The sequence below is a fragment of the Rhinatrema bivittatum genome, chromosome 4 (assembly GCF_901001135.1).
Source record: "Rhinatrema bivittatum chromosome 4, aRhiBiv1.1, whole genome shotgun sequence".
NCBI lineage: Eukaryota > Metazoa > Chordata > Amphibia > Gymnophiona > Rhinatrematidae > Rhinatrema > Rhinatrema bivittatum.
The window spans coordinates 18,197,211-18,223,604 of NC_042618.1; the positions used below are offsets into that span (position 1 = coordinate 18,197,211).

At 46.8% G+C, this 26,394-nt stretch overlaps 1 protein-coding gene across 1 annotated transcript in view; it reads left to right on the plus strand.

The window, feature by feature from the left end:
- The window catches only part of PSMC1 (proteasome 26S subunit, ATPase 1), a 60,479-nt gene that overhangs the window by 6,643 nt on the left and 27,442 nt on the right, over window positions 1-26,394 (plus strand). Inside the window, exons 3-5 of the mRNA XM_029597777.1 lie at window positions 594-690; window positions 19,081-19,205; window positions 20,434-20,619. Of these exons, the coding sequence (XP_029453637.1) occupies window positions 594-690; window positions 19,081-19,205; window positions 20,434-20,619 (408 nt within the window). The remainder of the gene's footprint in view (window positions 1-593; window positions 691-19,080; window positions 19,206-20,433; window positions 20,620-26,394) is intronic.

Genomic DNA, 26,394 nt, shown 5'->3' on the forward strand with positions numbered 1-26,394 from the left:
GCTGTGGGAAGGAGGACAGATATAGCGTCCCATTTTCATCCTCGCCGTTTGAAGCGCTGCAGCCTGCCCACAAACTGAAAGATCTGATTATATTCTGTATGCAAATGAATTTCCTTTCCAAATATGTGACCCTTTTTGTCAGTTGTATTTTCTGCCCCTTCATTAGTCTTTCAGTGGTAAAACAGATATGAAGCCCCATCATATAAAAACAGGACTGCACGCACTCTGAAGTTCAGTTTTTTTAAGGCCAAGAACAAAGAAATGAAGGCTAACGTGACCTTTTTAGCAATACAGAAAGCAGTAGGTGTTTGCCTTTTTTTTTTTTATTGGGCTGGCTTAATACCTTTATGGTGGGCTTTCAAAGAGCTCTGCTCCCTTCATTCTCCTCTGACCTGTTGAGATGCAGGCGATATTGCGGAAATATAAGAGTAATACGGAGGAGCCGCAGGTCAGACGTTTTCCTGGCACCCATACACATCTGCGAAGGAGGCCCTAGGTCAGCTCACGTGTGCAACTTTCCTGAATGTGGTGGCAATGTTGATTAATGAAAATAAAACCAAACCAGACTGAAAGGTCTTCATTTGGATCCAAAGGACAAGAAGAAGAAATACGAGCCGCCTGTGCCGACCAGGGTTGGGAAGAAGAAGAAGAAAACGAAGGGACCAGATGCAGCGAGCAAACTCCCCTTGGGTATGTGCAGGCTTCTTAAATACTTTGTTAGCGCAGCACAGTCCGAAACAGTAGAGAAGCCGAATAATCCTGCCAAGCACTTTCCCACTGGGTCATCATCGGTGACCGTTGTCCTAGCAGACAGAGTGGTCAGAGCAGCAGGCTGAAAACCTGGGAGGTGGGGGTTCAGATCCCACTGATTCTGCTTGACCTTGCCTCAGGTACAAACTTAGGGCCCTATTTACTGAGCACTTTTTCCCGTAGTGTCACGATTGGCGGAATATAAATAATTTTAAAATAATTTATCATCAGTGTTGGGATGATGGTGGTGATGGGGGGGGACTGGAGATAGGGAGAAGGAGCTTATGTCAGGGTTCAGCAGTCATTGGCTCACACACATTGAGCGTTAGTGCTTTGCAAGCATGGTGGGTGGGTGAATGTGGGTGCAGGAAGGCTCAGGGAAAATATCCTGTCTGCTCACTTGCCCAGTGATCAAACAGGTTTCTAGACATTTTTCATAATTAGAAATGTGGTTACTTTTCCTGATTTGCTGAAGGGATCATGACTTTTAGTGGCACAACTGTTACCCTCAGTTCACAAGTCAGGAATCTAGGTTTCATACTAGCTCCCAATTTACCACCCAGATCCAAGCAATAACCAAAACCGCTTTCTTTCACATTCGCCATCTCCATCTGTTACTGGACGACGTGGCTTTCATAACTGCTGTTTGCGCCTTTGTTATCTCTCACTTAGACTATTGTTATTCCCAATACCTTAAGCCATCACCTACGGCTCAGACAAAATGCTGCTGCCTGAGTCCTGAAAAGCTTACACTAGCTACCAACACTCTTATCAAATCCTGACCTTGACCTATTTATCCCTCGAAGCCCTGCTTCTGATACCTTAGCAGTGCCCTCACTCCCCATGAGCCATCCTGCTTCCTTTGGTTGCCTTGTGATCCCCAGCCCTAGAAACAACCTTCACAGCATCAGCGTCAGTCCTTTGGAACGCCTTCCCCCTTGCACCAGGATGATCCTTACCCTCCTATCTCTGAGAAATCTGGTGATAATCTGAGGCATCCCATTCTCCTACATTCAGGATCTGTGTTACTTTGGACCTGCACAGAACATTTTGACCAAACATCAGATTAGCAGTCTACCTCATTGACTGTTTGCCTTAGCCTCTCTCCTTTCCTACTAATTGGATTCACCATAAACCCCTACTAGAATGACTGTCCACTAAAATGCCATTGAATTTGTTTTTTTTAACCAACTTAATCCAACCCATTTTAATTTAACTGATTATAACTGGCTTTGAACTCTATTGTTGAAAAAGCATATCAAACATTGATTATAAAAGTTTCTTTTTAAGGCAGCCCTGGCAACGTGTTTAATGATGTCACAGAGCCACTAAACTGTTCTCTGACTAAAATAAAAAGACTGTACGTTAAAATCTAAAGCATTTAAAAACGTTTAATGTTCCAAAATAAGTAAAAGTTTTATTCCAATAATTATAATATAACCCATGGGTAAGATGGTATCACTCAACATTTTATCCTCAGATTTTGTAGTATCTAACTTAGTAGACTGCCAACTCTGCTGTACAGCTTCCAAAAGTGTTTTTATAATGGGTTTTGACAAATACATATGTAACCCCTGTTCCCTGTTGTTGTAGCTATTCTTCCAATTTACTTTCCAAGGTTTCTTGCACAGGAGGAAAGGCCTTCATGTTGCTCTTTATTTTTCCCATAAATGAAATCTCTTGCACACAGCACTGATAATCTCATTCCCTGTACGTACCGGATCAGTCCAGACTCCTGGGTTTTGCCTCCGCACCAGCAGATGGAGACAGAGGAAACTTGTCAGGCTCTGCCATAAATACCAGGGTGCCACCCACAGCCTGCCAGTATTATTCTGTCTCCAGCAAATGGTAGGAGTGCTCAACCCACAGTCTGGTTTGCTTAGTGAGATAGGCTTGTGAGTTAGTCAATTTTTGGGGAATAATGTTGATTTTCTTTTATTAAAAAAAAAAGAAAGTCTTCTGTTTGGGAACGCGTCAGCTCTCCCTTCCCTTCAGTGGGGGTTATTTTTAGCTTGTTCTTGCTTCCGCCGGCATTTAAAAAAAAAAAATAAGGTTTTACTTTATTTTCTTCGGCCCGACATACCGAGGGAGTCGGCATGCCAGGCGTGTGGCTCGGCGCAAGCTCGCTCACCGAGGGCAGTCTGGGCTCCGCCGGTCTGCCTAGAGGGGAGGGCACCTTGGCGGTCACTGGGAGGAGGGGTCGTTCTTTGCATTACCTCGGCCTCCCATGCGTTCGGGGAACTCCCTGATGCTTTTGCTGCCCCGTTCCCCGCTGGGCGTGGGAACGGGCGCCATTTTGTATTTTTTAGCACGGCGGCTCGGGCCGCGTCGGGGGAAGGCATTTTGCCACCTTCCCTGTCACCTCAGAGATCGTTTTTGGGGGGGCCTTTATTTCGGCCTTCCCGGGCCCGGTTTCGCTGGGGGGAATAGCTCTGAAGGGGATAGGGATTCCTCCTTCTCAAATTTTTTTTCTTTCTACACCGAGTCTTTACAGCCAAGGAAAGCTAATAAAATGCAGGGGTTGGACAAGATTACTTCTCCTCTGCCCTTTGAGACCCGGAAACGGCCTAGGCTTCAGGGCGGTCAGGGGCCCCCATGGCAAAGCGCCGTTTGAGGTCCACAGTGCCTTAGGATGCATCAGTCTCGTCCACAGATACCTCAACGGACCAGGATGGTCAGGACCTACTGGCCCATCCCCCGAGGGGGGTAGAGGGCGAGGGGGACCAGCAGCAGAGTGCTGCGCAAGAGCCTCACGTAGTGGATGGTGGTGTCCCACAGGCGCTCAGGCTGACCCGGAAGGAGGAACGTATTCCACTCATTCCCTCCCTGTGCGAGAGTTAGGAATCTGGGACGCCGCAGGAACACTCTCGCTTAAGATCTATGGATCCTGTGTTGTTGGGCCCGAGGGGTCCACCTACATCCTTTCCCCTCCATTTCTCTGCTATGGATCTCTTACGAGAATGGGATACCCCAGATTTGGGGTTGAAGGTCACAAGGATGAGGGATAAGCTTTATCCTCTGTTGGGGGAGGCTTTGGAAATTCTGCGAGCGCCGAAAGTGGAGGCGGTGTTTTCTGCAGTCACAAAGAACCCTACTCTTACAGTTGCGGAGTCCACAGCCTTTCAGGATACACAGGTTTCCAAACTGGAGCTGCTGCTTAAGCGGATTTGTGAGGTCTCGGCCCTAGGGCCGGGTGGCAATGTGTAGCAATTTTTGGGCCGCAGCAGGGTTCCACTGGATACAACAGAGGCAAGCCAACAGGAGCCATTTGGAGGACGAAGCGCAGCAGGCTTATAGTACTGCAGACCTTGATGATCTTTACGGACATCCGTTCGCTCCATGGTCTCAGCAGTCGTAGTTCGGAGAGTATTCTGCTTGTGGAACTGGTCTGGGGATATGTCTTCCAAGTCCCAGTTGGGCTCGTTGTCTTTTAAAGGCAGGCTACTTTCCGGAAAGGAACTAAAGGACATTATTCAGTTCTTGGATGGAGATACGGTTCACCGCCCGCTAGCAGATGAACCAAGGTCCAAAGGAGTTTTTTGTTCCAGGTCCCGATTCTGAGGGAATCGAAGATCTAGGTCGACCCAAGCAGCCACGTCTCCAGGCCGGCAGCATACAGGCTATCAGCAGTCCTGGTTGCAGTCCTTTTGTGAGCGGCGTTTTCGTCAGTCCTGACACTTCCCAGAAAATTCAAAGTGGTAAGGCCACACAACAATGGGCAGCCGGTCCATTCCTCGGTACCAATGGTCAGGGGCAGACTGTCTCTGGGTCCAGAGGTATAGAGCAAAATCACATTGGATCAATGTTTTTTCTCATGGATAAGACACAGCTACTCTTTAGGTTTGGCGCGCTGGCCCGGTCCGCGGTTACGGGTCGCCTCCCCAATCCGAGATTTTTCCCATCCCCGTGCGGTTACGCGGGGAAGCGGCGAACGGTTCAGCAGATGTTGGTTCGGTTGTTGCATCTGGGGGTAGTGGTGCCAGTTCCCACCTTGGAGCAATGAAGAGGACACTGCTCCATATACTTCGTCGTTCCGATGAAAGAAGGGGCCTTCTGGCCCACACTAGATTTCAAGTACGTCAACAGCTGTCTCCGGATACCACGTTTTCGCATGGAAACCTTGAGGTCCATGTTTACATCCATGAGGCCGGGGGAGTGCCTGGCTTCACTGGATTTCACGGAAGCATACCTGCACATCAGAATTCGGAAGGATCATCAGAGGTACCTCAGGTCCTATGTGTTGGGGAAGCACTACCAGTTTCAAGCGTGACCGTTCAGGCTCGCGACGGTCCCTGGACCTTCACCAGGATCATGGTGGTGGTTGCAGCGCAGTCCCGCCGGGAGGGGCTGTTAGTCCACCCGTATCTGGACGACTGGTTGGTCCGAGCGAAGTCCGAGGCGCTTTGTCATTCAGCGGGTTCTGCAGTTACTGCGCTCCCACGGCTGGGTGGTCAATACCGCCAAGAGTCACCTCAATCCGTCTCAGTCGCTGGAATGTTTGGGAGCTTCATTCGGCACACGACAAGGCCTTGCTGCAGATCCAGTCTCCGACGGTTTGGGACTATTTGCACTTGATAGGTTCCATGGCATCGACACTGGAATTGGTACCGTGGGCCTTCGCGCACATGCGACTGTTACAATCGGCGTTGCCTTTCCGCTGGGGTCCGGTCTCCGATCATTTCCATCTCCCGTCGCCCCTAACGGAGTCCAGCCTGGGATGGTGGTTGCGTTCGAACAATCCCCTCCAGGGGGGGTCTCGCTTGTGTCACCGGAATGGTCGGTGGTCACCACGGAGGCGAGCCTCTCCGGTTGGGGAGTGGTCTGGCTGCAGAAGTCTGTACAGGGCCTTTGGTCCATGCTCGATTTCACTGGTCAATCGTTGGGAGACCAGGGCGGTACGTCTGGCACTCCGGGCCTTCTTGCCCCTGATTCAGGGAAAGTCGGTCAAGGTATTGTCCGCAATGCAACGACTGTGGTCTATATCTATCACCGGGGGGGACCCGGAGTGCCCGATGGAGTTAGCAGCTCGATTGTTGATTCAGGGGAGTTAGCAGCTCGATTGTTGATTCTCAGCATCGCCGCGTCTCACATAGCAGGAGTAGGCAACGTTCACGCAGACTTTTGAGTCGGCATCAGCTCTACCTTGGAGAACGGGAGCTTGCAGACAGGGCGTTCCAGCTAATCTGCGACAGATGGGGACAACCAGCCATGGATCTGATGGCAACCCTTCAGAATGCCAGGGCTCCACTATTCTTTGCCCGCCGTGGGGAACCGGGGGCAGAGGGGGTGGACGCCTTGGTCCTACCCTGGTCGATGTCGATCCGTCTGTATGTCTTTCCTCCCTGGCCTCTGTTCAGCAAGGTCCTTCGGCTAATAGAGGGTCACCCTAAGAAGGTGATTCTGGTGGCTCCAGAGGGGCCACGGCGTCCTCGATTCGCAGACCTTCTCAGTCTGGCATTAGATGAACCGCCGCGTCTTCTGGCGTTACCGAATTTCTCCATCAGGGGTCTGTCTGTTTCGATCAAGTAGCTCGCTTCTGTCTAGCGGCCTGGCGTTTGAGAAGCGCCGTTTAAGAGGTAAAGGTTAGTCTGATGCAGTGGTCTCCACTCTTCTGCGATCGCGCAAGTCCTCGAATTCCTTATCATATGCATGAGTTTGAAAGGTTTTTGAATTTTGGCGTGTAGTTCGGACGATTCAGCCCACTTGGACGTCCGTGCTGGAGATTTAGCCTTCTTTCAAGGCAGCTTGGCCAAGGGCCTGTCCTGTAGTTTGTTGCGGGTGCAAGTGGCTGCCCTAGCTTGTTTTACGTGATTTGGTGGAAGGGGGAATGCTGGCGCCACATCCAGACGTCGCCCGTTTTCTCAAGGGGGCAAAGCATTTCCGTCCACCGCTGCTTGTTCCCTGTCCCTCCTGGAACTTAAATGTGGTGTTACGGGCCTTGTGTGGCCCACCGTTCGAACTACTGAGGAGGGCGACCCCTGAAGGACCTCACGTTGAAGGTAGTCTTTTTGGTGGCGATCACTTCGGCTAGGCGTGTTTCGGAACTTCAGAAGTTGTCCTGTAGGGAGCCGTTTCCTGCGGATCTTGGAGTCCAGAATTAGTCTCGAGACAGTTCCCTCCTTTCTACCGAACGTAGTTTCTTCTTTTCATTTGAACCAGTAGGTGGAGCTTCCGGCGTTTGCGCAGCTCGACAGTTCGGATCCTTTTTGTCTAAGGACTTGAAGAAACTGAATGTGCGTAAGATCCTTCTGCGCTATCTAGAGGTCTCTAATGGTTTCAGGGTTTTCGGATCATCTTTGTCCTCTGGAAGAGCCCCAAAAAGGGTAATAGGGCGTCCAAGGCCCCCATCTCGAGGTTGTTGAAGGAGGCCATTACTTTGCATGCCGTTTGAATGGTCGACCCTTGCCTTTGGGGCTGGAGGCGCTTCTACGCGTTCCCAGGTGGCTTCCTGGGCGGAGTGTCACCAGATCTCTCCACAAGCGATCTGCAGAGCAATGACTTGGAAATCGTTGCATACGTTCGCGCGTCATGATCGGTTGGATGTTCAGGCCTCCAGGGACGGAAGTTTCGGAGCAGGTCTGTTGCGAGCGGGCCTCTCCGGGTCCCATCCCAAGTAGTAGGAGCTCTGGTACATCCCAGGAGTCTGGACTGATTCGGTACATACAGGAAAAAGAAAATTAGGTCTTACCTCCAATAATTTTCGTTCCTGTAGTACCAAGGATCAGTCCAGCATCCCGCCCTCTTCTGCATTAAGTCGGAGAGTCCGCTGTTCCTCATTCTGTCCTAATTGGTTTTGGGGCTGGGAAGATTCTTATTCCTGTCGGTTTTTTTCTGTTTTCGGGTCAGGTTCCTTGTTGGGGGTAGTGACCCGAGGGTTTCCCGGTTGAACTTCAGGTATATAGTTAGTTTGCAGCTGGGAATTATTCTGCTTTGACATTGCATAATACTGGCAGGCTGTGGGTGGCACCCTGGTATTTATGGCAGAACCTGACAAGTTTGCTCTGTCTCCATCTGCTGCTGCAGAGGCAAAACCCAGGAGTCTGGACTGATCCTTGGTACTACAGGAATGAAAATTATCGGAGGTAAGACCTAATTTTCTTGTACCGGCTAATATTAAAGTCCACACTCAATAAGACACGGGAGAGGCGTTTCCACCTTTTCTCTTTACTGATGAGGTGCAATGATGAATTAAAGGTCTTTACAGCTGTGTAACTCCTTTCCAAGATAGTACAAAATACTTTCAGGAAGTTTGTGACTTCTTAAACTCTTTCTTAAGTTCAGATGTCTTTCCAATTCAATTAGTTCCTTTAGTTACTTGATTACTTCCCTCCCAATGTAGATGAAGTATCAATTAAGTGCTTTTAAAGTATTTAGTCTTTTTTTTAATCTCCTACTTCCTCTTGTAGAATCAAGGGTGCTACCTTGTTTCTCCTTCTCAACCTCAGTAGCTTCTCATGGATCATTGATGTGGTCCAGCTTCTCTCCTTCTCTTCTCTCAGGATGTCTGAAAGTCATCCTTTCCTTGGATTCTGATGACCTCAGGTTCCTCTGTTAAGAATATACTTCCTCCTTGGTTTGAGAAGAAAACCCAAAATAGCTTAACTGAGTCCAAAAGGATTTGGAACTGAAAACTCAAATAAGTGACTTGAGAGGGTGGAAAGAAACTCTTATCCAAAATAAAAGTGTTCATGGAGCTTAAGACTTAGAAAAATAAGAGCACACCTTAAAACATGATGCCTCCTTTAAAGCAAAAAGGATCCACGAGAGCAAAATGGTGATCTTGCTAGAAAAACATTGAGGATGCTACCATTGGTAGCTGCCACATGGGGGAGCTGCAAACCCATCAAACTATCAACCTGTCTCTCCCCATGCCTAATTGTTATAGTCCTGTTAGTAAGGGACTAACAGGCTCCTTACGTAGTAACATAGTAAATTGTGGGCAGAAAAATACCCAAGTGGTTCATTGTCTGCCTAGCAATCTTTTGTTTGTTTCTCTGTGCAGGTTACCCCAGTTAACACAGGTTGCTCTTTTCTTCATCTCCATCATTTAGCCACTAGGAATCCTCTGTTTTTAACTCATGCCCTTTTGAATTCCATTACTGTCCTATCTCTTCCAGGAATACTTCCTATCATTGGTCCATAGTTGACCCCCTTTTAGCTTCATATTATCCCTTGTTCTACAGTTTTCTTTCCATCGAAAAAGGTTTGATTCCTGTGCGTTCTTTAATATCTTTAAAAGTCTGTATCCTATCACGCCTTTCTCTCCTCTCCTCCAATGTATACATATTTAGGTCCTTCAGTTTCGCCTCATAACTTTTGGTACAGACCTCACACCATTTTGATTGCCTTTCTTTGAACCGCTTCCTTCCTTTTTAAGATACAGTCTCCAGTACTCCAGATGAGGTCTCACCAACGACTTGTACAGAAGCATTCTCGGGTCCTGTTTCCTGCTAATTGTACCTGCCTCCATGCAGCCAGGCATCCCTCTTGGTACATTGCTTCATCGCCTTCAGAACGTCAGACGCTGTCACCCCAAGGTCTCTCTCCCAGTCTGTGCACATCAGACTTTCACCCCCCCTCAATCACATGCAGCTTCTTTGGAGTTCTGCACTGAATCCCGGTTGCCAAACCTTTGATCACTCCTTGAGTTTTCTTAGATTACATTTCATTCTCTCTACTACTCCTGGTGTGTCCACTCTGTTGCGGATTTTAGTGGCATCTGCCAAAAGAGTAATTTTTCCTTCCTTCAGGCGTGGAGGAGCCGCCTAGTGGTTAGAGCAGCAGGCTGTGAACCAGGGAAGCCAGGGTTTAAATCCCACTGCTGCTCCTTGTGAGCTTGGGCAAATCCCTTTCCCTGTAAGTACCAGGATCAGTCCAGACTGCTGGGTTATGCCTCCATTCCAGCAGATGGAGTCAGAGAGAAAAACTGAAAAGCACCACCCATATAACCGGGGTGCCACCTGCGATCCCTCAGTATTTTCTCTGACTCCAGCAAATGAGTTCCTGATCTCTGGTTCCTTGGGGGCTTGCCCCACCAGGTTTGATTACCTCAAAAAAAAAAAAAAAAAAAAAAAAAAAGAAAAGCTATAATACAGTAAGAACCTGTGACTGGGTCATTTAAAAAAAAAAAATAAATACAAAAGGGTTCATTCCCTCCATCTGGAAACACGGCGCACGTGACACTGATCCCAAAATTAGGAAAAGATCTAATGGACCCGTCGAGTTATCGGCCAATATCCCTGCTGAATGTAGACCAAAAATTCCTCGCGAAAATTCTGGCGGATCGTCTGGGCACCATAATACCATCTTTGATTCAACCAGGTCAGGTAGGGTTCGTTAAGCGTCGCTATGCTCTCACAAACATCAGGAGAGTGGCAATAGCGATGGCTTTGTGTAAACGCACCGTCCTTCCTTTTTTGGTGGTCAGTCTGGATGCCGAAAAGGCATTTGACAAGGTTGAATGGGGTTTATTGTTCCAGTTGCTGGAGGAAATGGGGTTCCAGGGCTTTTTCTTGCAAGCCATTCAATTGTTATATGCCGACCCTCAAGCCCGCTTGCTGGTTAATGGGGACCTATCCCCTCCATTGTCTGTAGGACGAGGTACCCGTCAGGGCTGTCCCTTGTCCCCCTTGCTTTTTTTGCTTACGGTGGAACCCTTGCTCCTAGCGCTGCAAGCTGCTCCTAATAATCCAATTTTATTCCAACAATAAGCGTGAGATATTTAAATACGCTGCGTTCGCGGATGATATTTTGGTCTTTCTTACCTCACCGGAGTGTTCCCTTCCATCTCTCTTGACACTCTTTCACGACTTTGGGGAATTTTCGGGACTCAGTATCAATTGGGACAAGTCGGAGGCACTGGGTTTCCCGTCCGCTTTGAGGGAGCGGTGGACGGGACGATTTCCTCTCCAGTGGGCGGGGACGGCTTTAAACTATCTGGGGATCTCCTTATCCACTGATTTGGCCTCCATATACTCCCTTAACATAACCCGCTTGCTGCACTTAACACAGGAAAAGTTAGAGAGATGGCGGGAGCTTCCGTTATCCTTGGGAGGACGTGTTAACTTATTTAAACTCATCATACTGCCCAAGTGGTTATATGTCCTGCAGAATTTTCCGTTTCATATCACAAGGAAGGACGGGGAGACACTAGATAAACTGTTGCGAGCCTTTTTGTGGAGGGGAAGAAAGGCTCGTATACCGCTGCGCTGGTTACAACTAAAATGGGGCAAGGGGGGTATGGGGGTGCCTGATTTGCAACGTTATGAGGTTGCGGCTAATCTCAGAGTGGTTAGGGATTGGATATCAGGAACCTCCATATACGTTGGGAGTTTAGCGGAACAAACGCTGTTGACACCACTAGATATTGTCTTCGTTCTTATGTGCCCGGCAAAAGATTTGGCGGAGTCAGTTCGTCGAGACCCACTCATTGCACCTCTCCGATACGCATGGCGGTACTTGACTCAGAAGTTGGGTCTGTCGACCTACAGTGCGTTCTTATTGCCTATAAGGGGAAATCCTCATTTTACACCAGGCTCTCAGTCTAGGGTGTTTCAAGACTGGCAGAGGACAGGTATTACCATGTTGGGTCACTTGATAGACTGCTCGGGGGCCTTCTATTCCTTTGCGGACATTCAGATGGAGCACGGCTTGCCAAATACGCATTTATTTGGCTACCTGCAGCTTCGACACTACTTCCACGCAATACCGGCAATCTATAAGGAACTAGCCCACTTGAATGCGTTGGAACGGTTTTTCCACTTGGGAGCTGCAGGAGGGCCTTCCTTGTCGGTCTACTATCAAAGGCTGGGCTCTGCTGCCTCGGTTGAGGTGTTTCGCCAGGTGTCTGAGAGGTGGACTCGGGATGGTGGGTTTCAGGTTCCCGTTGGGGTCCTTAAAGCTAGTATGAAGAGGTTGATGGAGACCACTAGTAACATGTATTATAGGGAGATGCAATTGAAACTGATATATCGGGCTTATGTGACCCCGCAAATTGCATTCTATGCGAAACTGACGCAGTCAGCATCATGTCTTCGTTGTTCTTGTTCTCCTGGCTCCCTTCTTCATGTCTTCTGGGAATGTCCAGGTATACAAGTATATTGGGGGAAGATTGTGCATTATTTGAATGGGTTGTTAACAGTGAATCTTTCCCTTTCACCTTACATAATTATATTTGACTGTATTCCCAATACTGTAATTCGGAAACCAGGGCTCCGATGCTTTGTCCGGAAAGCATTTGCAGTGGGGAAAAAGGTCATCCTGATTCACTGGAAAGAGACTTCCTGTCCCTCTTACTGGATGTGGAGAAATCATCTTCACCGAATGATGCAAATGGACAATAAGACCTCAAAATCTAGTCCCCAGCAACGTCGGCACTTTCTACAGGTGTGGACAGAATACTTACAGGTGCTACCTCATCGGGCCAGGAGTCTTATTCTCAACTGTTGATGGACCTGATTTCTGCTGGGGGTCTGTGAGAACTTCATCAACACGGCATTTACTGGACAATGTAGCACAGTGGGCGGGTTAGGGAGGAGGGTGGGTTCCTGGTGGGAGGTTGGGGTGATATAGCACGGGAACTTCTAAGTGGGTGATAAATGAAAAATGTATTTACAGTTCTTGTTGTTATGCTTCTTTTGCGTTTAATAAAATTGTTTAACACAAAAAAAAAAAAAAATAATAAAAAAGGGGAAATAATTTAATTTTCTATCTCATTCAAGCAGCCTACTGCTGGCAGGCTCGGCGGGGCTTTGTCCTGCCTGTTCCCGGAAAGTTTTGTCTCAGTTTGGCCCGGTGAGAAGAGGGGGAGGATTCACCGGTGGGCCGGTCACTCTCCCCCTCCCTCAGAGACGCCGCACTCCTTGGCCGTTCCCCACGGGCTGAGCGTAGTTAAAAAAAAAAAAAAAAAAAAAGAAACAAAGAGAAAGGGAGTTTAAAATTAACTTAGCTTTCTTCTTCTTCGGCTCAGCCGCGCTTGCCATCTCTCCCGGGCCTCCGGAGGGGGTGGAGTTCTCCACCCGGCTGCAAACAATGCCTCGGGGGGACGGCGTGCAGCTCCTGCGGAGAGCCAGGGCTCCGGCTCTCCCGCGAAGGCCACTGCTCCCGGTGTCTCCCCGGGGGCGAGCGGCCTTCGCAGCGCCACGATTCGCCACGGGGGGGGGGGCGATTGTTTTGCGGCGCAGGCAGCCGCGAGGATACCACGAGGTCGGGGGGCAGGGGCCTAGCTCGCTCCCGATTAGTGCAGGAGCGGCGGCCATCTTGTCCGCCTCCGATGGGGATGCTGATGACTCGGAGGAGGGAGGGGAGCTCCCTCCTTTACTGTCCCCGCCTCACAGACCGCGCGGTTTTCAGCCAGAGCCAGCTCCTCCTTCAGGTAAGGCCTCGGGGGGGGGGGGGGGGGGGGGGGGGGGGGGGGGGGCTTTAAAGCGGCAGCAACCCTTTTCATCAAAATTTATACTTCTGCTGCATAAGGCTTATTTAGAGGCAGAGTCTGAGTGGGATTCTCAGTCTCCCGGTCCAGCCAAGGTCCTGAGGGATTCGGGAGGGAAGCTGCCAGAAGGGTTGCCCGATCCGGTGGATCCGGGTTCCCAGGATCTATTCTCCCTGGACGACAGGGGAGATAATGTTGCTCCGGTGGAAGGTGACGACCCGCAGGTCCTGCGGCTGTTTCATAGGGATGAACTAGACCATTTAATTTTGCATGTGCTGCAAGAACTGGGGCTCCCCCTATCCCAGGAATCCTCGGTTGTGTCTACAGGGCACGGAGCGTTAGCGGGACTTCGCGCTGCGCCTCAGACGTTCCCTTTTCACCCGAAACTTTCACAGTTATGTCGCGAGAGTGGGAGGCCCCGGAGGCTTCCTTACGGGTCACCCGAGCCATGGAGAAGTTATATCCGCTCCCTGTTGAGACGCTTGACCTCCTTAAGGTGCCCAAGGTGGATTCCGCAGTAACGGCCATAGCCAAGCACACTACTATTCCGGTGACTGGGGGCACGGCGCTGAAGGAGCTCCAGGATCGGAAGTTGGAGATATCAACTATTGAACTTACCACCTATACTGCACTTTACATTTTACGCTTACTTGCATAATACAACAGGTTCAATGTATACACTACCTAGTTTTTTATAGTTCACTGTATATATCTAATTTTATGTTTCAAACACATGCTTCTTGTTTAAGGTATACTTTATTTACTTACATATTTATTAATTGCTATCTGTTTATTGCTATCGTTCAATGTTCACCATATATTTGGTAATTCCTGGTTATATGTAAACCATATTTTTGGTAATTTTTGGTTATATGTAAACCGAAGCGATATGTACTAGTACATGAACTCCGGTATAGAAAAAGTATTAAATAATATTGCTCAAGCGCATTTTTGAAGTATCCGCCTTGGGAGTACGTGCTGCAGTATGTAGTAGCCTTATACAGCGGGCCTTGCTTTGTTGGGTTCAGCAAATGTTGACAGCACAGGCCCTTCCCCCTGGGGAGGCTGAGCAGGCGGCCCGCATGGAATCAGCTGTGGCCTATACGGCTGATGCCCTTTATGATCTCCTGCGGACTTCGGCACGTACTATGTCTTCGGCGATCTCTGCGCAGCGCCTGCTGTGGCTCCGGAACTGGTCTGCGGATGCCTCCTCTAAATCTCAACTCGGCTCCTTCCCTTTTCGGGGTAAGTTGTTGTTTGGAGATGAGCTGGAACAACTTATCAAAGCCCTGGGGGACAATAAAGTGTACAAGCTACCGGAAGACAAGCCCAGGGCAGCCCGCTCTCCAGGAAACTACCGAGCCTGGTTCAGGGGATAGCGTCATTTTCGGTCAAATAGGGGTGCTTCGAGCTATACCCCTCGACAGCCAGCTTCGAGGGCACAGTCTTGGCCATCTTCCTTTCGAGGCAGGCGACCTCAACAAGCCGGAACCCATGCCTTCGCCAGCAACAGCAAGCCTGCACAATGAAAGGACGCCGACCCATTCCTCCATCCCAAACATCGGGGATTGACTGTCTCACTTTTACGAGGAATGGGTCAAAATTACTTCCGACCAGTGGGTACTAGATATTATAAGTCACGGTTATACTTTGGATTTTGCTCATCCCCTCCGGGATCTTTTCCTGATGTCACCATGCAGACCACCGCGCAAGCTACAGGTGATCCTTCAGTCTTTAGAGTGGTTGAAGGCTCTGGGAGCCATTACACAGGTTCCTCTGTCGGAGCGCCGGACAGGTCGATACTCCATCTATTTCGTCGTGCCGAAGAAGGATGGGACCTTTCGACCAATCTTGGACCTCAAGCAGGTCAACAGGGCCTTGCGCGTGTCTCGCTTCCACATGGAAACGTTGCGGTCGGTCATTGCGGCGGTCCTCAAAGGAGAGTTTTTGGCTTCTTTGGATCTAACGGAGGCATATCTTCACATAAAGATTCAGGAACACCACCAGCGCTTTCTCAGGTTCATGATCCTGGACCAGCACTATCAGTTTTGTGCCCTACCCTTTGGCCTGGCGACCGCTCCTCGTGTATTCACCAAGGTGTTGGTAGTCGTAGCGGCGAGCTTACGTCGGGAAGGGATTCTGGTGCATCCATACCTGGATGATTGGCTTATTCGGGCGAAGTCGGAGCACCTCTGCCACGCGGCGGTCCGTGCCGTTGTGTGTCGTCTACAGTCCCTGGGCTGGGTCGTCAACTCTGCCAAGAGCCAGCTGATCCCCTCCCAAGTAATAGAGTTCTTGGGGGCTCGATTCGATATGTTGGCGGGCAGAGTCTCTTTACCCCTCGATCGCATGGACAGATTGATGTCCCAGGTGCGGCGCCTCCTCTCTCTCCCCCCTCCCCAGTGGTGTGGGATTATTTGCAGGTTCTTGGATATATGGCGTCTACCCTGGAATTAGTCCCTTGGGCCTTTGCTCATTTGAGACAGTTACAGAGGGTGCTGCTCTCGCGTTGGGACCCCAAGTCGGAGGAGTACCAGATCCCCTTGCTTCTACTCGAACCAGCCAGGTCCAGTCTGTCCTGGTGGCTCAATCCGGATCATCTCCTGAAGGGGGTCTATCTCGAGAGTCCCCAATGGGTAGTGGTAACGACAGATGCCAGCCTATCCGGTTGGGGAGCGGTGTGCCAGTCGAAGTTGGCTCAGGACCTTTGGACGCCATTTCAGACCCGGTGGTCCATCAACAGGTTGGAAACCAGAGCGGTCCGGCTAGCCCTACAACACTTCCTGCCAATGGTACGCAACAGGGCGGTGCGGATTCTTTCCGACAATGCGACCGCGGTGGCCTACATAAACCGGCAGGGTGGCACCAAAAGTCATCCCGTGTCCGACGAGGCCAACATGCTGATGAGATGGGCAGAGCACCACCTCGATCGGATTGCGGTGTCTCACATCGCCGGTGTCGACAACGTCCAGGCGGACTTCCTCAGCCGACAGTTGGATCCCGGGGAATGGGAACTGTCGGAGGAAGTGATGAGCATGATATTGCGGCGATGGGGGACTCCCCATCTGGACCTGATGGTGACCCGACAGAACGCAAAGGCGGCTCGCTTCTTCAGTCACAGGCGAGACCACGGATCCGAAGGGGTGGATGCGCTGGTCCTTCCTTGGCCGTCACACGTCCTCTTATACGTGTTTCCTCCATGGCCGCTCATCGGAAAGGTAGTACGTCGCATAGAGTCTCACCAGGGACCAGTGATTCTAGTGGCTCCCGAGTGGGCCCGAAGGCCATGGTTTGCCGATCTGATCAACATGGCGGTGGACTGTCCACTACGCTTCAGTCACTTACCCAATCTGCTGCGGCAGGGTCCAGTATTTTTAGAGCAGGCACATCGATTTAATCTACCATCTGCTGGAGACAGATCAGGACTGAGGAGCTGCAGGTGGCACACGGGGTTATGTGGCAGTGTCAGTAAAACTTTCTCTGTCTCCATGTGCTGGCAGGCAGGCAAAACCCAGGAGTCTGGACTGATCTGTGGTACTACAGGAATAAAAATGAGCAGGTAAGAACCAATTTTCCTTTCTCCTTTTTATTCTCCATTCCTTTTCAGATCATTCTTAATGTTCTATTTGCTTTTTTCTGACTGCTGCCGCACACTGAACTGAGATTTCGCTGCCTTGTCCATAAGGGCTCCAAGGTCCTTTTCCTGGTTGATGATTCCCAGAAGAGAACCCATTGTTGTGTACTTGTAGTTGGAATAGTGTTTCCCACTTTTCCACATTAAATTTCATCTGCCCTTTTTTTCCTTTATGTATGTATACGCTCTTTTGCCTTATTTTTCATTGTATTAAATTAACAAATTTCATCTGCCATTCAGATGCCCAGTTTTATAATCTCTGAGATCTTTCTGCAGTTTCTCACAATCCACTGCTGTTGTAACAACTTAAATTGGGATTTGATCAGCTCGCTTATTCCTTTTTACAGATCATGTATGAATGTATTAAATAGCACAGGTCCCAGTACCCATCCCTGCAGTTCTCTACGAATGACCTTTCTCCTTTTGGAAAACTGACCATTTAGTGCTATCCTCTGTTTATTGTCTTTTATCCAGTTACCAATCCACAATAGGAGACTGCCTGCTATCCCATGATGTTTTACATACATATTTTATTTACACCTTAAAAAAAATCTAAAAGATTGGTAAAGCAAGACTTCTCTTTGCTAGAGCTGTGTTGGTTCTTCTCCATTAAGCCACGTTTATCTATATGAACAGTGGTTTTGTTTTTAAGAATAGCTTCTGCTGTTTGCCTGGCACCAACATCAGGCTCACCAGTCTAGTTTCCAGGATCACCTCTAGAGCCCTTTTTTTACAATTCTGCATCAATTGGCCACCTTCCAGTTTTCAGATATTGTGGCTGTTTTAAATGATTACTAGTAACAGGTTTGTAATTTCATTTTTATGTTCTTTTAGGACTATGGGGTAGATGCCATCCAGTCCTGGTGATTTGTTACTCTTTACTTTATCTGTTTGATCTATAACATCATCCATTCTACAGAGATTTGTTTTAGTTGCCTAGATTCATCACTGGAATGTTCCCAACATCCTCCTTAATAAATGCAGAGGAAAGAATGTATTCAGTTTTTCTATTTCCTTGTCCTGTTTGAGTACCCTTTCACCCGTTGGCCATCTAGCAGCCCTACTGACTCCCTCACAGGCTTTTTCCTTTAAATGTACTTGTATAAGGTTTTATTATAAGTTTTTGCCTCTCTGGCAAGCTCCTTTTCAAATTCTCTCTGGGTCTGTTTGCTGCTGTTTTATATCTAACATGCCAACACTTATGCTCTTGCCTGTTTACTTCATTTGCCTGTTCTTTCCATTTTTTGAACAATGCCCCTTTAGCTTTAAATGCCTCCTTCATTTCACCATCAAACCATGCTAGCAGTCGCTTTGACCTTCTATGCATTCAAAAAGACTGAAGGAATATTTCGTTTCATCTGGGTTTCTAAGATGCAAACTTTTTACCTTGGCAACTGCTTCTTTTAATTTATTTTTCTGACTAATTTCCTTTTCGTCAGTCTCCCTTTTTAAAGCTGTTTGCTACTACAGTAGCTTTACTTAATTAATGTCTTCCCTTTAGTGATTATGTCAAATTTGATTGCATTGTGATGCACACCCACGGTAACCCCACAGAATGAGGTCTAAAGAGATTGCCAGAATTCCCTTGAAATGGTCTGAGAGCAGATGTGGCTGGTTAAAGCAGCGATGCCTCCTACGACCATATTTCATTTTTACTAGACAGTACAGAAGCACAGTGAAACACTAAAGTCCACGCAGATGAAATAATTCTGTCTCTGGTTTTTGTGCAAAATATATTTATTATCACAGAAGCTCCTTCTGTCAAGTGCTAAACCAATATCAAAGTAGAGCGTCCCCTGACACGGTTCCAAGTTTCACCCATAGGCTGCATCAGGAGGGATGGAAAGCACCAAAATTAAAGACTAAAGAGCAAATAGTATATCAGATGCGAGGGGCTTAATACAAACGTACAGCAAAGTAAATATACAGGATTAAGCAAATGTTCATATATCGTTACATACCAAAGGGAAGTTCTGGCTGTTTACACAGGAGCTCTTACAGAAACGCTTAGGAGCAGTTTGTGGCGCTAAAAGCTAGTCGACCGGAAAGTCATATGGTATCAAATAGTGTAAAAGCTAGTCGACCGGAAAGTCATATGGTATCAAATAGTGTTCTGTGTTTTTGAAGGCTCCTGGAAATGCTGTTTTCGTAAGAGAAGCATTTGTAGCAGGAGAAGAATCTAAATCTTTTGTATAATTTTTTTTTTTTTTCTGGGGTGGGGGAAACATTTGTGATCAAGTCTGTCCATGCTGTTCTGTTTTCTCAGTTACACCTCACACACAGTGCAGACTGAAGTTGCTGAAATTAGAGAGAATTAAAGATTACCTCCTAATGGAAGAAGAATTTATCAGAAATCAGGAACAGATGAAGCCACTGGAAGAAAAACAAGAGGTGGAGTAATAGAAAATATTACCATTGAAATGAAATAATAGCAGATGGACATGGCAGTTGTTAGTGTTGCCCTACATATTATGGTTGCACTAACCATTATGGGGTAGATTTTAAAAGAAGCACGCTCGCATCCATGCCTCGCATCCATGTGTGCGTGCTTCCCGGCATGCGCGCATGGACGTGGCAATTTTATAACATGCACACGCCACGTGCACATATGCACCGGATTTTACAGTGTTGGGGCTTGGTGTGACCAAGTGACTGCTTTGGTGTAAAGGGAATCTGAGCACATTTTGACTTGCTGGGAAGTGGCACTAAAGATCATCTCTGGGGATTTTCTTTGTATTTAGATGCTGCATTGTCTAGATCCCTTTTCCGTCGTATGTATATTGTTTTAGGTGTATTTTGCTCATTGAGGTGGGCAGGTAATAACCATCTTCTATCCCCTGCTTGTGTCCCTGTAGTCTTGGAAGTTGACACATCAGGAACATTTTATTAAGTGGTTAGAAGATCTTCACCTTTGTGAAGAGCCTCAGCACTGTAGATCGTCTCCACCGGGCTCTCGTGCTAAGATAGTCAGGAGTGAGGCGTGTAAAATGAATTCTCTTTACTGGGCTTTTGGAAGAAAAATGTTAAATGCAAGTTTTTCCTGCAAGTTTCTTTATTTTCCAGATCGTCACATCTCGAGGGGCCTGAAGTATTGCACACCCATGCTGCTTTCAAAATCCCTTTGTTTTCTAGTTACTAAACAGTACCAAAGATTAGTTAGTCCAGGTAACAACATAACTGCATGAGCAGTGCATGGGATTGTCTTCCCAGCTTTACTCTGCGAGCTGGTCCTGAGCTCTCACTTCTCCATACCCGTTCCTGTTGGCTTGGTGGGAGCAGATGTGGAAGTAGGGCACTTCGATCTGCTAATTATTATAAGAAACCAAAACTACTTACTCACTAGTTTAAAAGTAAGCAGAACTGTGGTAAAATTATTTGAAAGCAAAGTGTTTGAGATGCAGAATGACTTGTACCTGTTCTGAGCCCTATCAGAATCTCTTGTAGTCTAACATTTCTGATGCATAGATTTAAACATATAAAAAATTGATAAAGATTTTACAGTTTATTTCTCCCTGTCTTTTGAAAGTGAAGTGTAAGCATTTAGAAATCTTCTTTTTAGCTTGGTTGTTATTGGGAGAGTAAGAAGAATCTCTTAACAATTCTTGACTTTTTTTTACAGGAAGAGAGGTCAAAGGTGGATGACCTGAGAGGAACTCCTATGTCTGTGGGAACCTTGGAGGAGATCATTGATGACAATCACGCTATTGTGTCCACCTCTGTGGGATCGGAGCACTACGTCAGTATTCTGTCTTTTGTGGACAAAGATTTGTTGGAGCCAGGTTGTTCTGTTTTGCTCAACCACAAAGTGAGTATTGCAGCAGCTACCTTCCGTAGCTGCTTAATTGGTTAGGTTGAAAGGCCGCCAAAGAGCCATCAAGTCCAGCCACCTTCTCGGTGTCTAACGACTGTCTCGCTCTACGTGGTAATCCAGGGGAAGGTGTGCAAGGAACAGTTTTCATTTCACAGACTGTTTGGCTTCTAAGCATGATTTACTCTAACCTTTTGTCCTCCTCCTGTTTGGTGACCAAGGCTAATGTATGTTGGAATTGATAAATATAACCCTGAGCTCATTCACCTCTCCTCCCTGGAAACAGCAATGTGACAGCACCCTCCCCTGGGGCCTTGTGCAGCTTTCTCTTCTCTTGTAAGGCCGAGAATGTGCCCAGTCCTAGTACAGTCTGTCCGTGTGCATTAACATGTCATTTAACCATGAACCACAGCTGTTTAACATAGTGCTGTAATACAGGGGTTTCTTAATGCAGTACTTTTCAATTATTTATTTGCATAACTTGCTTATTAAAATTTTCAACACCAATAGACAGATAACTCTTAACAGAAGATATCCTCTTACAAGCAATATCCATCACATAGTGAAATTCCCATCATCTTTATAGCGAGATATCTTACATCCGAATAATCCACATTAACCCCATTCCTTCTCCTCTCCCCCCCACAAACTCATATGGGAAAAGAAAGCCTTCAACAGACCTCAACAGCTGTTACTAGAAGGCGCTTGATTATCGGCTTGTATCAGCATCTACAAGCGCTAATGTACAGCACAAGAGGCATCCTCTGTACTCTATCCAGGGAGTAAAGATCCCTAGACACGGGAGTGGTGCCGAGTGATTGGAAAAGAGCGGTGGTGGTCCCGCTTCACAAGAGTGGGAACAGAGAGGAGGCTGGTAACTACAGACCGGTTAGCCTCACTTCGGTGGTGGGAAAAGTAATGGAGTCACTGTTGAAAGAGAGAATAGTGAACTATCTACAGTCCGGAGAATTGATGGACCAGAGGCAGCATGGATTCACCAGGGGAAGATTCTGTCAGACAAATCTGATTGACTTTTTTGACTGGGTAACCAAGGAATTGGATCGAGGAAGAGCGCTCAATGTCATCTACTTGGATTTCAGCAAAGCTTTTGATACGGTTCCGCACAGGAGACTGGTGAATAAAACGAGAAGCTTAGGAGTGAGTGCCGAGGTGGTGACCTGGATTGCAAACTGGTTGACGGACAGAAGACAATGTGTGATGGTAAATGGAACTTTCTCTGAAGAGAGAGCGGTTTTAAGTGGTGTAGCGCAAGGATCGGTGTTGGGACTGGTCCTGTTCAATATCTTTGTGAGCGACATTGCGGACGGGATAGAAGGTAAGGTTTGTCTTTTTGAGGATGATACTAAGATCTGCAACAGAGTGGACACGCCGGAAGAAGTGGAGAGAATGAGACGGGATTTAAGGAAACTGGAAGAGTGGTCAAAGATATGGCAGCTGAGATTCAATGCCAAGAAGTGCAAAGTCATGCATATGGGGAGTGGAAATCCGAATGAACTATATTTGATAGGGGGGGAAAGGCTGATGTGCACGGAGCAGGAGAGAGACCTTGGGGTGATAGTGTCTAATGATATGAAGTCTGTGAAACAATGCGACAAGGCGATAGCAAAAGCCAGAAGAATGCTGGGCTGCATAGAGAGAGGAATATCGAGTAAGAAAAGGGAAGTGATTATCCCCTTGTACAGGTCCTTGGTGAGGCCTCACCTGGAGTACTGTGTTCAGTTCTGGAGACCGTATCTACAAAGAGACAAAGACAAGATGGAAGCAGTACAGAGAAGGGCAACCAGGAAGGTGGAGGGTCTTCATCGGATGACGTACGAGGAGAGATTGAAGAATCTAAATATGTACACCCTGGAGGAAAGGAGGAGCAGGGGTGATATGATTCAGACTTTCAGATACTTGAAAAACTTTAATGATCCAAAGACAACGACAAACCTTTTCCATCAGAAAAAAATCAGCAGAACCAGAGGTCACGAGCTGAGGCTCCAGGGAGGAAGACTAAGAACCAATGTCAGGAAGTATTTCTTCACGGAAAGGGTGGTGGATGCCTGGAATGCCCTTCCGGAGGAAGTGGTGAAGTCTAAAACTGTGAAGGACTTCAAAGGGGCGTGGGATAAACACTGTGGATCCATCAAGTCTAGAGGGCGTGAATAAAGAGGAGGCAGCAAAACACTGCACGGAGCGGCAGTAGCCACAGAGGCATTCACGGAGCGGGATGCCAGGGGTTGGTGTTCCACCTTCACGGAGCGGAAGGATGGAGGGCTGCCATCTCCAAAAAAAAAAAAAAAACCCAAAAAAAAAAACAGGGGTGGGTAAGAGTATGGGGCAGGGGTGTGGCCTGCTTGTTACAGCGGTTGCTACCCCTAATTGAGCTGGATGTTCACTTGGATGCAGATACGGCGCTGCTCTCTACATTGGTGGAGGGGAATTAGGGCTGGACGGTACTGGAAGCCAATAGTAACAGGTGGGAGAGAGAAAAAGGGAAATAAAAAAATGGATAAAGTGCGTAGCTTGCTGGGCAGACTGGATGGGCCATTTGATCTTCTTCTGCCGTCATTTCTATGTTTCTATATTAAAGGAGAATAGTTGGAAGATTCAGAGAAGGATAATTATCATAGTAATGAACGTCTTTCAATAATAGGATGAATCTCGTCCAATAACGTTTTCAGAAAGGATTGCCAGATCTTGAGAAAGCTCCTTAAATAGGATGGAGGTTTCAATTTAATGGATTTTGATTTCAAGCATAGTAATTCTACTAATTGTTTATGCCTCACATTTTCTGTAGGGAGGTCGTCATCTAACCATTTAAGCAAAAGACGACGTTTCCCCACCATACAACATTTGTAAAGAAACGTGTTCCTTTCTTTCCCAAACCCCTAAACATCGGGGTCCACCCACAGAACACACTTTGCAGCAGAACTCTCAAGGGTAACCTGCCACCAAACACCCATAGATTGACAAATAGTGTCCCAAAATTGCCTTGCTAAAGTGCACTCCCACAGCCCATGAATCAAAGTGGCATTTCAGTGGCCACATTTTATGCAATTCCCATGCTCTGCTATTCCAGCCTTAAATGCCCTATTTGGAGAAAAAATCAGCCTATGTAAGATTCTAAACTGTAGTTCCCTAAAAGCGACACAATCTGATCTCTTATACAACACACAGGAGCAGACAAAACTATCGTCTAGGATTTCTATTCCTAGATCTGCACTCCATATCTCAGCCAGGGATTGCAGAATCCCATATGAGGCAATGGAGTGCCAGAATTTATACAATCCAGATAAATAGTGCTGCTTCTGTGTACAACAAAAATAAAACCGTTGAAAGGCTCTGGAAGAGTATTTCTCAGAGCTGAGTTGAAAAAAAGATGTAATAAAACTCTTAATTTGCAAAAATGTTAAATAATCTTGCTGCCTTAAATCTATATGACTAGTACAGTACTCAAGACTGAACCTGCTATGTAAATCAATACATGGCAATACAAAAGTTCTTTGCTGATGATCAAGTGTTTTATATAGCTGTATGGTATTCCCTGGTATAAAATTAGGATTGCCCCCTAATGGTATTAGATATAATCGTTCCCAAGGAAGATTCAACTGTATCCTTAGGGCTTTCCAAGCAGTGCGAGCAGTGGTGACTTACAGTGAACTAGATAGATGTGGTAGTAATTGATTGCTCGGAAATAGAATACATACAGAAGAGAGTATGGAGTAGCCAACGATAGTGACTTGCTTTCCCAATTCAGTCACCAACGCATCTAAGATTGCAAGCAGTGTTTTAGTACCTAATGTTAGGGAATCCTCCCTCATCGTCTTCCTTGGGAACCATCAGGGCCTTCATTGACATCCTGGCACATTTGCCCCTCCAAATAAACTTATACCATATTTTTAAAAAGGCCAGAATAGTTTTGTTAGTTAGAATGAATGGAGTCATAGAATGAATGGAGTCATAAAGAAGTTTAGGTAATAGCATCATCTTTATGAGCGTTATATGCCCCATAAAAGAAAGGGGAAAATACATCCATTTCTCACACGTCCTCTGGAAGTCTGTCAAAAGAGGCTGAATTTTCAAATGATACCACATTTTAGGATTCTTATGATATTCTAAACCCAAATATTTAATTTCATCCTTTGCCCATTTCAAGGGAAAATTCAGCCACGTACTCTGTAAATTTCCATTGAAATCAAAAGCCTCAGATTTGTCCAAGTTTAGTTTTAGGCCTGAAAAACTACCAAATTCACAAAAAACATTTAGGATAGTTGACATAAATTCTCATGCCTTGAGCAGAAACAGTAAAATATCATCCACAAACAGTAGTACCTTAAGGAAAGGGGAATTGGGCTCACCTTCTGCTACAATGACAATTTCTTTTAAGGTCAGTTCTAGGGGTTCCAGGGATAGAATGAAGAGCAAGGGGGACAAGGGACACCCCTACCTAGTACCCCTCTGTAGGTTAATGGGGGCTGAAAAAATTATTGACCCACGCTCGAGCCTCCGGATTGGAATAAAGCACATGATGAATGGCTTCACAGATAAACTCCTGAAATCCAAAACGGGGAAGAAGCTGTTGTAAATACGACCACGAAACCCTGTCGAATACTTTTTCTGCGTCAAATCTGATCAAGACTGGGTCTACGATCCCCCAACCTCTGCCAATTTTCCAACAGCATGAGAACCCTGTGAACATTTAATTCCGCCCTTCTCCCATGCACAAACCCTGCTTGACCTCAGGAAAAAAGATTAGTTAAATTAACTTCAGGCAGCAATAATTTTTGCATAAATTTTAATGTCTATATTTAGCTACGAAATTGGGTGGTATGAAGTAACCAAAGTTTTGGTAAAACTATAGGGTGGCCCATGGAAAAGTAGCCTGCCCCCTATGCACTGGTATTGGAGGCAGGCTACTTTTCCATGGACCACCTTGTATAATATTGGCACTTTTCAAGGAACTGGGCATCCGTTGATCCCATATCATTGCATCAAACAAGATTTTAATGCTCATTTCCACTTTGCCACTAAGGGCCTTGTAAAAGTGCGCCATCAGGACCTGGTAATTTTAAAGGTGACAATTCCTTGATAGCTTGCCTTATCTCCAACAAAAGGATAGCCTTGTTTTAGGTATCCAATTGCGTGGGGGTCAGTTTAGGTAATGTAACGCATCGCATAAACTCCTGTAATTTATCAGTATTAGCTGCCTCAGCAGAATATGGAGTCTGATAGTATCGTTGGAAAGCTTCACTAATAGCTTGAGGGGATGCATATAACTCTCCCCCTGCTCCATGCACATTTGGGATAAATGAGGGTGCAAACTTTCCTTTAACTAAGTTAGCCAGCATCTTGCCAGGTTTATTCCCATACAGGAAGAATTTGTTTTAAATTTGAGATAGAAGAGAGCGCTCTTTGATGTAATTTATCGTGAAGCAACTTATGAGCATCCCAGTATTCTGTTCTGATTTGCTGGGATTTATTTGAGACAAGTTGCTGCTGCAGTGAATGTGTCAAGTTAGAAAGAGAGACAATGTCCCTGTCTAGTTCCTTCTTTTTACTACTAACATAGCTGATGATTTCCCCTTGGAGAACCATCTTGGCAGTTTCCCAAAATAGACCTGGGGTCTCTACATGCTGTCTGTTGTTGTGGGCATATTCCTCCCATTTGTTATTGAGGAAGATCTTAAAATCAGGGTCTGCAACTAATCATCTCTGCATCCTCCACTCTTGACTTCCCTGAAAAAACAGAGTCGTTCTAGAAAACAA